This window comes from Gordionus sp. m RMFG-2023, chromosome 5 (assembly GCF_954871325.1).
Source record: "Gordionus sp. m RMFG-2023 chromosome 5, tfGorSpeb1-WG-v2, whole genome shotgun sequence".
NCBI lineage: Eukaryota > Metazoa > Nematomorpha > Gordioida > Chordodea > Parachordodidae > Gordionus > Gordionus sp. m RMFG-2023.
Window position 1 is genome coordinate 10772205 of NC_088779.1, and position 17246 is coordinate 10789450.

The 17246-nt window shown below is 25.9% G+C and overlaps 1 protein-coding gene across 1 annotated transcript; it reads right to left on the bottom strand.

Moving 5' to 3' along the window:
• Nucleotides 1-1162: 1162 nt before the first annotated feature.
• LOC135929396 (mitochondrial import receptor subunit TOM70-like) lies at nt 1163-12961 on the bottom strand. The gene is made up of 11 exons (XM_065465949.1): nt 12749-12961; nt 12536-12709; nt 12369-12495; nt 12212-12321; nt 12055-12173; nt 9956-10314; nt 7003-7211; nt 6626-6760; nt 3920-4384; nt 1667-1920; nt 1163-1559 (listed from the first exon to the last, which is right to left on the bottom strand). The coding sequence occupies exons 1-11, from the start codon at nt 12917-12919 to the stop codon at nt 1415-1417; spliced, it is 2268 nt and encodes a 755-aa protein (XP_065322021.1). The 5' UTR covers nt 12920-12961; the 3' UTR covers nt 1163-1414.
• Between the last annotated feature and the right edge of the window lie 4285 nt (nt 12962-17246).

Consider the following 17246-nt stretch of genomic DNA (forward strand, 5'->3'; position numbering starts at 1 on the left):
TTCTTTAGAATCTGATTCCAAATGAAACCATCCTTTAAATTGCCAATATTTCAATGCTGCTCCCATAACATACAAACATAAATAAGTTAATCCCAAAAGTGCCAGTATCCCAAATACCCTAAAGCCGAATAATTTATGCTTAAGTAACAGAAGACCCGATGGTATCATTCTAATACGTTTGTCTTTAAGTTGCTTATCATCATACTTGCATCTATCAACACGATCCAACATTAGCAATTAGTTCGGCCGAAATCTTGAAAAAATATTCAGACATTACTAAGGTAATTTTTATCTTACTTCCCCAATACTCTTGGTATTTTTGGTGAGAATTCCTTAAATTTATAACATTATAAGGAAAAAATTTAGCCAAATAAATGACAACCGTAATAAAGTCTTCTATAAACAAGCCATTACTATGGCTATTCGTCAAAGTATTTTCATTGCTAATCATAGTTTATCAATGCAAGTAAACCGATCTCACCTTTGATCTTTATTACCTAGTTTAATAGTTTTATTTTAATTTTTTATACATATATATGCTATATCTTATAATCATCATTCATTTTTTATATTGCCTTTGTTTTAAATTCTAAAATAAGTGTGAACATTAAATAAATAATTTAGTTTTAAAAAAGTCACTTTCTTTTTAGGCTGTTTTGAGGAAGCTATATAGAGGTTACACAGATGACTGTTCCGAAACGGTCTAAATCATATGATATTTAGCACATCATTTGATGAAGATATATTAACAAATTTATTGTATAATATTTTACACATAATTTTGTCAAACTATTTTTTCCCGTCCATTTCAGCCTTTAAACTAGTGTTAAGTTACATTGGAGCTTAACTAGTTTAAATTCTAAAAAAATATAGATACAGTAACATTCTTAAAAAGCTCAGTTATATTTCAAAATTAACTAGTTACATTTTAAAAGTTATTTTGAAATTATTTATACAAAATATAATTTTAAAAAATTAACTGACCACCTCATTAACGTTTGATCCACTAATGGGAAGTGAAACGATTATATTTTAATTAAAAGATAGATCTGTAGGCTAGGAATGAGATATTGAATTATATTGTGAGGACCATCTACACTTGAATGATTTATTTTAAACAATAATTTTATTATCCTAAACTGTAAACGATAGAGCTAACTTTAATGTTTTTAATAAGGATAGCTTAAAATTATAAAATTTATTTAAAATTTAAAAAAATTTCAAATTAGTAAATTATTACCTACTTTAATAATTGTGATTTGGTTTACGGCAGCATATAAAAGGTATTATAATAAACGACGAAAAATATACGCTTTAACAGAGAACTAGGATTGATTTGTTGACAAGTGTTATAAAAAAAATCTATAAAATCAAATATTATGGAAAAAAAATGAATTAAAAATTAATGATGTTATTATATGGACATTCCTAAGAGCTGAAGGGCCTTTTTTTGAGCTAACACAGTTTCACGCATAGCGATTAAATGAGCCAATTCGAATTCACTTTTTACGTACAGCATTGCTTTCTCAAAATTTGCCAATGCGTCTTGAAATCTACCGCTTTTTTTAACAATAAATATTATTAATATATATATTCAACTAGAAATTTATTCTTATAAAACATAATTATAGTTCACAATTTCTTGATGTTTGCGAATAACTCAAACCTTTGCATGTATATTGTTCCCAGCGTTTCGTAAGCAAATTCACATCTAGGCTCGATATCTAAGCATTTATGGATGTATTCTATAGCAATCTTAACTTGGGATTCTTGATTACTGGCGTTACTAGTTTCTAGGTTTAACTTTTGCAGGTTAAGGAGAGCCAAGTGCACTAGCACACTGAAATTCTGAGGATCTGTTTCTAAAGCTAAATTTAAATGCATTTCGGCCTTATCGTAATTCATAATGTCGGAGTAAGCCTAAATTGAATAGAATAATAAATATGAAATTATAATGAAATATAACCAGGTCAAACTAAGTTTAAAAAATAACTGAAAATTAGAAATAACTGTAAAAAAAATATATATATAATTATTAAACTGTTTTAGTTTGTAATAGTTATTGTTGATATTTATTTTAATAATTAAAATGTCAATCAAAAAATCATTTTATTTTATTTTGTTAAAAATCCCTTATGTTTTATGATATAAATTATGGGAACATATTTTTCTTCGATGAAAAAAGAAGATATATTTTGGTTTTGAGTTTTGTTTTTATTGAGAAAAGATCGCCATTATTTTTATATTTGAAGCATATGCGATTTTTTTATACATATCTGATAATATATTGCAATTACACACATATTGATTTTTTTATATTTAAAATATACATTTTTGTGAATTGGATATGATTAATTTTTTTCTTGAAGATTTTTTGTAAAATTAATTAATTTTTTGGATCATTAATTTTTTGATTATTAATTTTTAATCATTAAATTTTTTGAATTGGATAAATTTTTTTCGCATCAATTAATTTTTTTTACGATCAAATTGAATAAAAAATATTTAGTATTAAAGGTTTTTCCGATTTGAATATTTAGTTTAAGGGGTTTAAGTTTAAATTTTTTTACTTACCATTAATTAACTAACTTTTTTAACATTCTTTGTTTTTTTTTAAATAAACAAGGTACGAAAATAAATAATATTTTATAAATTAAATAATCAGGAATATATTTAATCATTTTTATAATGATTTAAATTTTATAAGGTTACAAGGTTTATTATTTCAGATTAATTAGTGTTGTAGTAATTTTTTGTAGGCTTCAAAAATATTTTTTAACGATATGCTTAAAAAACTCATTAGTAGGGCATGCCTAATTTTATTGGATAGGCCCGAATATTAATTATCTTAAATAACATATCGATAGATTCGATACACCAAAATGGTGGATAAAAACATAGTTTTGGAATTATAGAAATTAACTTCAGCCTGGCCCTATTTTAATTTTTCTTCATACATTAAATTAATATATTAAATCAATAAAATAATCTCTGGAATTTAGAAATTAGTTCTATAAAAATACTGTGTATAATTTTCCTATTTATATGAGTAAAAAATTACGGATGGGGGTCAGACTTGAAAAATAAATTTAAAAATAAGCAGAGTTGTTAAAGGATCTAGATACATTAAAATGTGGTATCTGTATCTATATCTAGATAGATTTTTGATTTAAATATCTGTATCTAGATATTATTTTAGACGATGTATCTGTATCTAGATCCATTTAAAATGTATCTTTTAACAACTCTGAAAATAAGGTTAAAACTCAAAAAATAATAATTGGGCTTTAGACTGAAAATACTTAATATGTTGAGCTCTAGGGGGTCAACCTCCACCCCCATAAAAAGAACGAGATAATTTTTAATAAAATCGCATACATAAAACAAAGTATATAATTAATCTGCAGTTAATGTTATTAAAGTTAATAGAATAAATAAATTAAATTACTGATTATAAAACTAACTACCCAATTATAGCGTCAAAACAAATTGTAAGTAGGATGGAAAAAATATTAGATCTGTGGCCAATATTGGATAACTAAAAAGAGGTAAAATATACCGTACCCTTCTACTAAAATATTATTAAGCTTTCCAAATTCAAATATAAAAATTTATTTCCGAACAATATAAAATAACAAAATCTATTTAAATTTAACTAGATAAATAAAAATATAACTAGAATATTCCTATTCCATAAAAAAAAATAGGGAAAAACTAATCTAAATATATTTTTTATATTTTAAACTTAAAATAAAATAATCCAAATTTCTATACTTATTATACTAAATCAATTTGTTGATTTTAAAAAAATTATGAAAAGTTTCAATTCTAAGTACAGGGTCTAATTTTTTTTTTAAATTTAACAGTTTTATTTTTAATCTCTACATATATAACAAAATATATATTCTTCAAAAAAAACTTGCGCCAAAAAAACGTGAGCTTCAGAAAAATTTTCCCCCTTGTCGGTTTGGCCTTTTATCATTTCCAACATTTCTTTATTGTAACAATGCGGTCCAAACTCAAATCCGTTAGCCGATAAAGAGGTAGAATTTTGCATCAAATTGATCAAACAATCTTTAAGAGTTGTTTCAATGCCGTCATGTATCAATTTTGTAGCCTTTTCAGCTAATTCGGTTTGCTGTTCTTTATTAAGAGTTGGCCCTAAACCTGATAGACCTGTGGGGAAGTTGCGTAGTGATACACCCGAACTAAATTCGGCGGATGCTTCAGTATCGGACCCGGTTGACTCGGCGAGAAAAATTTTGAAACGCGTGTAGTCTCTTTGGATGGATGGCAAAATGGATGACAGATTTGGAGTGGAGTGAGAAGCAGCAAATTCAAAATCGGTTTTTGCTTTGTCATAATGACCAAATAGAGTTTGAAACTTGATTATATTTTTTTAGATATAAATTATTTCTAAATAAAAGTATATTATTATTTTATTTATGGGTCATTGATGTCCAATCTCCAGACCTCTTGGGACTTGGGTGTAATTTTGTATACAAATTAAAGTTCACGTAACTAAGCAGTGTTTAAATTTTGGCATCCTAACTCTTATATTTTGGAAATATCAAGGGTCAAAGTTCGATAACCTTTCAACTAATGATTTACTAAAAACACTAGAATTATAAATAATGATTCTAAATCCTAGTATAAAATAATGCTTGTTTTTAAAAATCGGAATGCCAATTATTGGCTTTCTTGAGGAAAATCGTTAAAAACATTGTTCAATAGATAGCATATGAATTAATTGTTCTATTATTATAATGTATTTATGGAATATTAAATTTTTTAAAATTCTGAGGCTGGATGTTTTGAGAAATACTTCTATAATTTAAAACAATTACATATTGATATTATGATTTAAAAAAATGTTTTAGTGGTTTCATTGATTTTTACCATGAATATGAAAACTTATATCCAATATTTTAATACAAATATAGATTGGTTTTGCTGACATTTGGATAAAGTTTTATAAAATCAAAAAAACTCATTATTTTTTTTATAAGAATTTAAACTTTTAAATGGGGGTTAATGGACCGCCACATTCTAAAAAAACTTTTAAATAGGGATTTACCAATACCATTTTTTGGAGGCCGATCTGATATTGCCGATACTAATAGATATCAGCCGATTATCGATCCGATACCATATCTTATTTTTTATTCTATAAACATACTAATTGGTTTGATTTTAAATGCATACATCTAGTGTTGCAAAATCGATTTTTAGCCCATTTGTAAAAACGGTTAACTCAATATTTTATCCCGAAAAATATCAGACAAGATGAAGGTTTTGCTCATAGATGGCACAAAGTTTTGCACTATTAGCGAAATCTCGAGGCTTTAATATTGAGTTATCAGTTTTTAAAAATCGGCTCAAATAGAGCTATTTTGCATCAATCACTATATACATCTACTCATCTCATATAATTTTTAATAGTATAACATTTATAATTTAACTACACCACAGCATAAGTCATTTAAATATATTGTAATGATCAGTTATAGTTTTATTCATGAATCTAAAATTATATTAAATATTTTTATTGATAAATAACTTATTTATAATAACATTAATCCATTTACATTATAAATAATAAACACATATATCGTGAAATTTGAGATAAATTTTTTAAAAATTAAGACGCCATTTTATTGGATCGGGAAATTTTATAATATACGCCGATAACCGATATTAAAAAAGGTGAAATATCGGCCCTATGTGATATAAAATATCGGTACATCCCTACTTTTAAATGAATAACGTACACAAAATATCACCCAAATTCATACGGATCTCAAGAAAATTGTGTTTATTTGAATTTGATTAAGAATATCGAAGCAAATTATTTGTTCAATACAAATAATAATTAGAAATCGGTATATTAGTTCTCCATTCTCAGTAAAAATTGTTTATTGTTAAGTAAAAGGACCAACTAATATTTTTATAGACTACTTTTTTAAATTATACATTTTTTACTTTATAAGATGAACTTAATTAAAAAGTAATTATGAATTGAGTCATCTTATTTATTTTTTAAAGGAATAAGATATTAAAAATTTTATGACATTGACTTGCTTGTAAGATATTATTTTGCCGAAATCAAATATTATATTATTATAAAAATCAAGATAATACTAATAATTTTAGAAAAATAGCTACGTAATTTTTCATCGATTTGATATTCTCTAATATTCATACAAAACCGATCCGATAACCTATATGTATAAGTATAACAACGAACCAATGTCATTAAAAAATCAATATCTTCTGCGCAAAAAAAACTAGCTTATACTAATGGGCAAAACGAAAAAACATTTTATTTTCTGTTTCACGTGGCCTTTCTCGCAAAGATTTTTTTTTTATTCCCCAAAACTTAATCATATTATTTAAAATTATGGGCAATGTTTATGATAAATTATTTTAATTTTTTTTTAACACAATTACAAATAAATTATATTATTTATTAGGAAGATATAAGTAAAATAGAAAATATTATATAATTTATAAAATCATAAATTAGCTATAAGTAATAATAATAATATCGGATCGGTATTTTTGAAAATAGAAAATACTAGAACAAATAAATATTCTCGTTAAAAAAAAATTCCAAAGTTTTAACCTGGCCTCTATGATAAAAAATATCACAATTATTCGGATCTAATTTGATTGCTCTGTCAAAAAATCCTAAGGCCTCTTCCGAATCGCATTCTTGGGTTGTGCAACTAGCAATTTTAATCAATAAATTAGCGGCAAACTAATGAAGAAAGATTAATATAAAATTTATAGAGAATCGAAATAAGAAAAAGTAAAATAAGTAAGCAACTCATTATTTAAGAGTACAAGGGCCATTTTTAATATATTTTACGAGTAAATAAATTCATAACGGAAGGCGTAATAAGCTAATGATAATGATATCAACAATCCATATTTAAAGTTTAAACAAAAAAAATCTATTTGGAATATTATTTACTTACTGATAAATTTATAGAAATTAACCTTATGATCTTTTAAAAGTGTGAGAGCGGAATCAGTGAATTTTATATCTTTCAAAAGTTCCATATCAACTTTATGATCGACTTGGTTAGTTAGGTCCAATAAAAATTCAAAATTAGATTTGGCTGATTTGTCTCCCATGAGTAGATAAAAGGTTGAGAGTAATAGGGCCATCAATAAATCCTGTTCGTTTATTAAACTTGGCTCGATATCTAAAAATAATTATTAATATCTTAATTAAATAATTAGTTAACATATATTTATTAATTATGAAAGGAAAATGATATCAGGTTTTATTCTTAGGGTTGGAAATTTAAAAATTACTAAATATTCAGAAACAAAAAGTTTTATATTTAAGTTACCTCAAAAAATCATCCAAAGATACTTTACATGCATAAATTACACTTTTCATTAAAAAAAATCATGTTGCCTTAAATTTATGATATGAGGATTAATATAAAACCTCTTAACCTAAATACTTTCAATATTACTTTTTTGACTATTAAGGTCATTCCATGTCAAATCGGTCAAGATTCTCCTAACCACTATAGATTTTAGTAAAATTTTGTGTATAAACTTTAAAAAAAATCAAACTAAGGTACATGTAAGCTTAGATCAATCTATATCTGTATTTAAAAAAATTGGAATGCCAAGTTTTCACTTTCATAAGAAAATAGATAAAAACAAAAAGGAAATATTTTTCTATTCAATAGATAGCATGAGTTAGATAAATATCCTAAACACGGACTATAAGTAAACAAAGAAAAGAAGGAATATATGGTGATAGGAGGAGATGAAACAGAGAGCATTGATATAAATGAATGGCAGATATCGGCAATTGAAAGCTGCAAATATTTGGGCTTCACTATACAAACAAACGGCACAATAGGAAAGAGATAAAGAGTAAAATTAATGAAGGGTGGTTAAAGTGGAGATCTTTATCTGGAGCGCTTTTTGACAAAAGAATCATGTACAAATTGAAGGAAAAAATATACAGTTCCATAGTACAACCAACTATTCTATTCTATATAGTTCGGAAACATGGCCAACCAAAGAATCAGACGAGAGAAGTCTACAAACTATGGAGATGAGAATGCTGAGGATTAGTGTTGTTAAATGGCTCGTTTTGAGCCGATTTTTAAAAACGGCTAACTCAGTATTTCATCCAGGATAGTATTACGCAAGCCTGAAGATTTTGTTTGTAGAAGGAACAAAGGTTTGGACATCTCTTAGCGAAATCTCGAGTCTTAAATAATTTTTTTCTGGCTAAAATATTGAGTTAGCCGTTTTTAAAAATCGGCTCAAAACGAGCCGTTTAACAACACTACTGAGGATGATTGCTGGGGTATCAAGAAAGGATAAGGTGTGAAGTACAAGTATAATAGGAATTTTAAAGGCAGTACCTATTATGACGGTGGTATGGATACAAAATGAGAAGGCCTATAAACTATAGGAAATGAAGTTAAGAGGTAGGAAGTGATGGGCAAACGTAAAAGAAGGCCAAGGTTTCATAATAGGAATTTTAAAGGCAGTACCTATTATGACGGTGGTATGGATACAAAATGAGAAGGCCTATAAACTATAGGAAATGAAGTTAAGAGGTAGGAAGTGATGGGCAAACGTAAAAGAAGGCCAAGGTTTCAATGAGGCCATAAAGTTAGAGCCAATATGAAGAAATATAAATTGATAAGGTGCGAAGTACAAGTATACTAGGAAGTTTAAAGGTAGTATCTATTAAGACTAGGATAATGGTGAACTGACTTAGGTGGTATGGATACACAATGAGAAGGCCTATAAACTATATAGGAAATAAGTAATGTAGTTAAACGGCTCGTTTTGAGCCGATTTTTTAAAACGGTTAACTCAATATTTTAGCCAGAAAAATATTGCCTAAGCCTCGAGATCTCGCTAATAGATGTCCAAACCTTTGTTCCTTCTACAAGCAAAATCTTCAGGCCTGTGTAATATTATTTCAGATGAAATATTGAGTTAGCCGTTTTTAAAAATCGGCTCAAAACGAGCCGTTTAACAACACTAGAAATAAGGTAAAGAGGTTGGAAGTGATGGGTAAACGTAAAAGAGGTAAGCCAAAGCTTCAATGAGGCCATAAAGTTAGAGCCAATATGAAGAAATATAAAGATGAATGAGATAACATGAATAACGTAAAGTGGAGAGAGATATTGAAGCATAATTAATGTTTTATAATATTATTTAAAATGTATTTATATAATAATTTCTGTAATAGTAATCTACAACACTGCAAAATTTCAAATTTTACAAATAATTTAAAAACAAACTGAGGTTGGATAGTTTAAAAAATATTTTTGGGTGATATGTTAGATTTAATTCATCTTATTTTAAGTATTTTCTTACCAAATAAAAATTAAAATATTGCATGTGTTTTCGATTCTTTACTATCATAAAAATATCATATAAAAAATAGTTTAAATAATATTAAAATAATTTATTATTGTTAAAAAAATATTGTAAAATGTTTTTTTTAATGTTTTTATCCATTTTTCTCATGAAAGCCAGAAGATATTTGTTCTTTGGTATAATATTAATGCATCTCTGGTAGTGTTGTTAAACGGATCATTTTGAGCCGATTTTTAAAAACGGCTAACTCAATAATTCATTCAGAAAAATATTACCTAATTTGCTCATAGAAGGAACAAAGGTCTAGACATATATTATCGAAATCTTGAGGCTAAGGCAATATTTTTCTGGTTAAAATACAGAGTTAGCCGTTTTTAAAAAATAGGCTCAAAACGAGCCGTTTAACAACACTAATCTCTGGTATAACTAATTAAACCAAAAAAAATTCCAAAAATGAGTTTGATTCAGGTTTACAAGGAGTTAAAAATGAATTTGAGTGTAAGATTTTCCTTAAAGCCCATTCCACAGCATTGAATTCATCAAAGCCATGACATCTATGGAATTTTTTTTATAAAAAAACCTGTATTTAATTTTTCATCAAATTCCTTCAAAAACACTTTGAGGATAGATTTAGTGAGAGCTTGTTTGGCTAAATAGTTTTTACAATTTTTTATGACAACTTTATATTCTTGATAATGTAACAACTCTAATGCTTTAAGCAGTTCTATATTATTTTCCTTTATTTTGTTTCCAGGTGCTTCATTATCACCAGATTGATAATCCTTTAAATTTTGTAATGAGCTATCATTTAATATGTTATTATGATTAATTTTGGGTGTGGTGTCATCAGTGAAAGTCATGCCATTTTGTATTGGATTAACACTATGTGGTGAGTTAGGCAAGGAGTGATAAATGTTTTCATGTTCATTTTCTTCCATGCTAAATTATGATACATAAATTAAATTATGAATTGAGTAAAATCTTAAGTTTATCCCTATTCAAGACTTTAAATGAACTTCTTAGCTGGGCTATTTTTGAAATTTGCTCAAATTTATTGTAAAGGTAATGTACCCCATCCCAAATAATTGCCTAGAATTTAAAAAAGGTAGAGATATATACACAAAATCTATATTTTGAACGGGTATTGCAGGTCAGGTTAATTCATTTTTGTATCTCTTGGGGAAATTGAATCAGATCTATTGCTGTTTGTTTCAGAAATTTTTTTGCCAATATAAACAAAACCTTTGATCTTTATTAATACTAAGCAGGGATTCAAACCGAACCTGAACACAGAGAAGAAAACCTGGGATATAGGAAAAAAATATAAACCCAAACCGAACCCCAGTTTATAAAATTTTAAAAACCCCGAACCGAACCCAGGAATTTTATTTGAACCCGGGTTCAATCAGGTTCAATGTATTGTTAATCATATTTTAAATTTGTATAATTGTAAATACAAATATATAATTTAATTGAGATTTTATAATATTTTTAAATTTCCAATTAAGTGTAATGTTAATAAATTTTAAAAAACGTAATTTATTTACACCATTTTTAAATTTTTTAAAATTAGATTCCTATTAGAGTGTTAATAATTTTTAAACAATTAAATTCATTTACGCCATTTATTTTTAATTTTTAACTTATTCTCAAAGATTATTAATTAGAGGAAAATAAAAAAGTACAAGTCAAGTAAAAATTATTATATTGGAGTTAATTTAAAGATATTTAAAATTGATACATGACTGCTTTGTATTTTATACCAAATTTATGTCTAGATTTTTAATTGTGATTTAAATATAGATTTTTTTATCAATTCAAAAATTCTTAAACCTGAGTTGAACCAGGAAACCCAGGTTTAAAAATATTTCCTTGAACCTACCTATTTTTTTATCTTCCGAACCTGAACCTATCTGGCAAAAATTTTGGCAGGTTTGCATCCCTGCTACTAAGTATTATATATAACTAAACAAATTATTTGTTATTCAACATTTGATTCAATTTATATTAAAAAAATATGAATACAAAATTTAAATTATTCAATTCAAAAACTAATAAGGAAAATATATTTTCTGTTGAATAATTTTTTAACTATTATTCCATCAAATTATTTGCATAATTTCAAATTATTTAATAATTTGTAAATCAATATTATTCATATTTGAAATCATATTTTTGCTCCTTGTGGAGTTTATATTTTTCCCACACATCTATAGATGTCTTAATAAAATTTTATTCATCCATTTTTTTTACATTTTTAAAGAATTACTTATTGAATCAAATATTTAATGAATCAAATTGAATAATGTTTTTATTATATATATACTAGAGATGTTAAAAGGCTCAATTTTTAAAAATATACTCATAATTGGCAGAAAAGTTTGGACACTTATTAATAAAATCTCGAGCAATTAAAAAAAAACAACACAAATTTTTACAAATAGGGAATTTATACACAAATATAAATAATATAATTATTCCATTGGGAAATATAAATTGAACACAAATAATTAATATTTTTGTTGGCATACTACTAAGCTACTGAACCACAGAGGCTATAAAAGAATTTTATTAAATTAGTATGATATACAAAGGAAAATGGTGTAGTATAACCTCTTTCATAAAATAAATATATTATTAATAAAAATATATTATCATCAAATTGTTCAAATTATATACCTATCATTTGCATTAGGGAAGGTAGTTTTTTGAATATTATAATTAAATACTGGATCACAATTAAAGGATTGGATAAATGAGTGGATAAATTTTTCTGCTGGCAATTCAGGGTTTCTAGTCTGTTTAAAAATATATTATACAAATAAAATTATTTTACCTTTGTATACTCTTTTGCCTTTTCCTTAGCCATTTTTTTTAAAATTCTATCAGCAACTTGCAAAGTTTCCATGTTAGAAAATTGTTCAAGAAAGCATACAGCAGTGATATCTGGTTGCCAAAATTATATTCCTGATAATAAAAAATATTAACTTAACCTATGTAGCCCTCACTAAAATGATCAAGCTTTTCATGAGCTACAGCTCTTCTAAACAGAGCTTTTGGATATGATTTTTTTAATTCAAAAGCTTTTGTGGAATCTTCTATAGTTTTTTCATAATTTTTCTTTACATTTGTATAAATATAATCTATGCCAAATATTTACCTCATGAAAAAATGCTACTGCTCTATTATTGTAAAAAGTTGCCAAATCATCCGTTTTTATAGCTGGACATAATTTTATAGCCTCAGTATAATTGTTAATAGCTGCTTCATAATTTCCATTTTTAACATATTCATTCCCTTCTAATTTAAGATCAATTGCTTTCTCAAAAGGTGGCTAAAACTCATTATATACAATTATAAAAAAAAGAAAAACCTTGTCCACAATTTCTATATCTTTATCAAGTATAGTTTCAGCTTTCTTATCTTCCTTCGAAATTTGTATTTTATTTTTTTTATATTTGTAATATATAAGCCCTATAAGTATAGGAGTTGTAACTGCCAAGGATATGGCCAATACATGTTTGGAAGATAATTTATTAACCATAAAAAGTATTAAAGAGCTTTTCCTATAAAATCATGCATGTACTGTATTAAAATGCCAGCGGTACGTCGACAAATAGCAATAAGAAAATTTAAAAGTGTATGTAGTAAAGGTCTAAATGCATAATGTCCTTAAATTTACCAAGAAATTCTCCATATTTTATATTAGCATTTATGCCAAAATATTATTAAAACACCATTATGTTTTACTGAGGGTCATATTGTACCCGTAGATTGTTCACTAACAATATAGGCAATATATTTTATACAATATGAAGCTTAATTTTTGTTCTATCTATGTTTATTATGCATTTTTTACGTTTGTCATGTAAACTATTAATCAGAAAATTTACACCCGAATCCTCTACTCTATCAGGCCAGACCTCTAGAAGTTCTCATCCCATTGCATATTACTTTAACCCAATTGCAGAACGTCTGAGATTTGCCCCTGGTTTTTTTTAGATCGCAACTAATCTGTAGTAAATTCCTTGGCCTTTTAAATTGTTTTGCCAACCAAGGGCTAATCCCAGGCGTTCTGCAATAGGTTTAAAGTATGATGCAATGTTCTAAGGACTTCCAGAGGTCTGGCCTGATAGAGTAGTAGATTCGGGTCTCAATATTGTGATAATTGGTCCATATGAAACGTAATACTTAATAAACATAGAACAAAAATTAAGCCTAGTATTGGATAAAATATTTTTTGTCTATATTGTGCCTATCAATCTAAGGGCACAAGATAGCCATCATTAAAATAATATGATGTTATAATAATAAATGCTAAATATAAAATATATGTAGAATCCCTTGGTAAATATAAAGACTAAGATTATGCATTTAGGCCTTTACTAGATACACTTTTAAATTTTCTTATTGCTATTTATCGATGTACCACCGGTTTTTAAATACTGTACATGCATGATTTTATAGGAAAAGCTCTTTTGGAAAAAATGGTATTCTCACATTTTACCTTCTTAATTTTATCTCCTATACACTCATTACTAAATTTCACTATTACAAAATCGGAAAGAAGTTCCAACTCATTATGTTAAATTACAACTGGGCAAAAGGTTTGTTAATATCCTTGAGAAAAAAATATGCTTAATTTTATGAAGGGTAGGCCTTCATATAATTCACGTTCGCTCAATTTGGATAAGTCTATGACCTACGTGCTAGATAAGATAATAGAATACTTTTTTTTACACTAAAGCTATATACCCCAATTTTTGGTATTTATGATAGATCACGTCATCCAACTTGTTAATTAAATATTATCTTTTCAAATTTATACGCCATATTTAAAAAATACTTTTGTGAATAATTTATAAAAGTAACTTAATTCTCTACTTTGGAATTTACAGAATCTGATAGAATAAAGGTACACTTATATATAAAATATATTCCTCAATTTATAACTTAAAATAACTTTTATGAATATTTATATATTTTGCATTTAATTTCAACATTGTCTTTTATATTATAATGATTAATTTATTAATTAACTCAATTCTCTAATATGGAATATACAGAATCTGATACTATAAAGGTATATATCTTATAGAAAATAAGGCTATGACTTTAACAATTTGTATATAAAATATTATATTACTCCAATTTATAACTTGAAAAATCTATTTTCATGATTATCTATATATTTACGTTTATTTATAACATTGTCTTTTATATTAAACAAAGGTAGCAAATTTAATTCTAAAATGGAAATTGATTTAAATACAGCTTTATCAACCTATTAAAAGCAAATTAGATTTTAGCAAGATTATCAAAAATTAATGCTAAGAATAAAATAGAAAAACAGCTTATAATTGTTAATAATGATATCTTTTTTGTATACATTAATTGTTATGTTTATATATATATTGCTCATATTCAGGGCGTTGCTAGCTATTACAATCTCAAAGGGCTCAACTAAAAAAAAATTATGAGGGCGAAGCCTCCATATTCCCTAATTAGGCCTTCGGCCGGATTTTATATTAATATATTTAACCTTTTTAAAATTTGTTAACTCTGAACAATTATCCTGAATTTCATTATTTTTGTCATTTATTATATTATTCTTACAAAATAAACTAGCATATAAATAATTAAAACAATATAAAACATTTCTAAAATTAATATTTTTTAATATAAAATCTATTTATTACAGTATAAATATTTTCGATTGCTAAAAAATTTGCGTCTAAAGAATTACAAATGAAAAAAAGGTTAATTACATACATATGCCTCAATTGATAATGGTTATTAAAACCACATAATATAATATAATTTTTGGCAACTTACATTGACTAAAGTTCATGAAAATAATATAACTCTGTTAACATTTTAGTCAATGTTTTATAGAATGGAATAATAAGGAAAAATTTATAGGCCTAACCAAATCAACAATTCTTAAAGAAGAAAATATAAACGACCAATTCAAATCATAAAACTATATGGTGGTTAGAGCTTCCTCTTAGATGACTTGATGTAAGCTAGATAAGTAATCGAGAAAATTATTGTGAGATATTAAATTTATAAAAGATTATCTTCCATTTTTAATGATACATAAACGACTACACTGTTGATCATTATTGCTTATCTAAAATATGCAATAGTAATCATCTTAACTAACATAGCCACACAAATAATAGATGCTGGTTAATTTGCAGTCGTAGCCATGACACTCAGCGTCACCATGTTAACTAATAGCAGAATTTATTATGTTAGATAAATTGATAAAACTAAAAATCTTTAAAAGAAATTATGCAAATATATTGAAACCTTAAGTGATTTACACAGCAAGGGTGCCATATAAAAATGAAATATTTTGTAACTATAAAATAAGGCAGAGTGATATGATAAAGAATTAAGATTTATATTTTATTATCATACCAACTATAGTTGGTGCGATGTATCTTAAAATAAATTAGTTTGTAATAATATCAAAAATATACACGTGTTAAAATTTTAAATAAAAACTTAATAAGGTATCGCGTCATTACAGAGAAACCATTATAGAGAAAAAAATTATAGAGAATATCGATTTTAGAGAATTATTTTATAGAGAATGTATTTTGCAGAGAATTTTTATAGAGAAAACAATTATAGAGAATGTCAATTATAGAGAATGTCGTATATAGAGAATTATTTTACAGAGAATAAATTTATAGAGAATGATTTTATAGAGAATGATAATAATTTTACAGAGAATGATTTAATAGAGAATGATTTTATAGAGATAATTTTATCGAGAATGATTTTACAGAGAATGATTTTATGGAGAATTATTTTATAAAAATGTATTTTATAGAGAATTATTTTATAAGAATGTATTTTATAGAAAATTATTTTATAAAGAATTCTACTTAAAGATATGATTATTTATAAAAAAATGTTATATATAATCATAGGAAAAAAATTTATAGTATTTAATTTTAAATATTAGAATTACCTTATATAAGCGATGTTTTTCGATTATTAGATGAATTAATGGTAGAATAAAATTTAGACATGATTTGTAAGGAATTTTACGAAATTTAATTTTAAAGATAAGTACAAAATAAAATAGATAATGTTTTTATAAGTTACTTTGGCAATGTAATGCAAATAGTTAAGTTAGTAGTTAAATTTGGGAAAATATAACAAGTTACAGTTAATAGTTTTCTTTTTTTAAATTTAACTAGCCACTAGTTACAATTATTTTTAGTGGATAGTAGATTCAGGGCTAGCCGGATCGATTAAATTACGTTAAATCGAATATATTTATATTAATATAAATTCATTGGCTAAGATTTAAATCATATAGTAAAAGAATATTAAAAAAATTTACAAATTTAAATTTATTATTTAATTATATTTATTGAAATATATATAAAAATTAAGTAACCAGTTACTTTTGCGCGGATGCCTGTTTCATATGTCTCAATGCATATGGCGCACGGTTCATAAAAATCCGCTAATTTGTAATGCATACAAAACCGAAACAAATTTTGCTATGTGCATAAAAATGTTAATGTCACTGGCATATGTACCAATTGAGGATGTAATTCATGGATTCGAGGAATTATGTGCCTCTGAATTTTATCAAGAAAATAGGGATATTCTCTCCCCCTTGATAAAATACTTTGAAGAGACGTGGATTGGAAAAATGATAGCGATGGAGAGGAAGTCGCCAATATTTAGCATTTCTTTATGGAATTGCTATGAATCGACACTATCTCGTGAACCGAATACAAATAATTCAGTAGAGGATTGGCATCGAAGTTTTTCGTCTCATATAAGTTTCCATCATCCAACGATCAGGAAATTTATAAAGAGTTAGTAATTATATTATATTA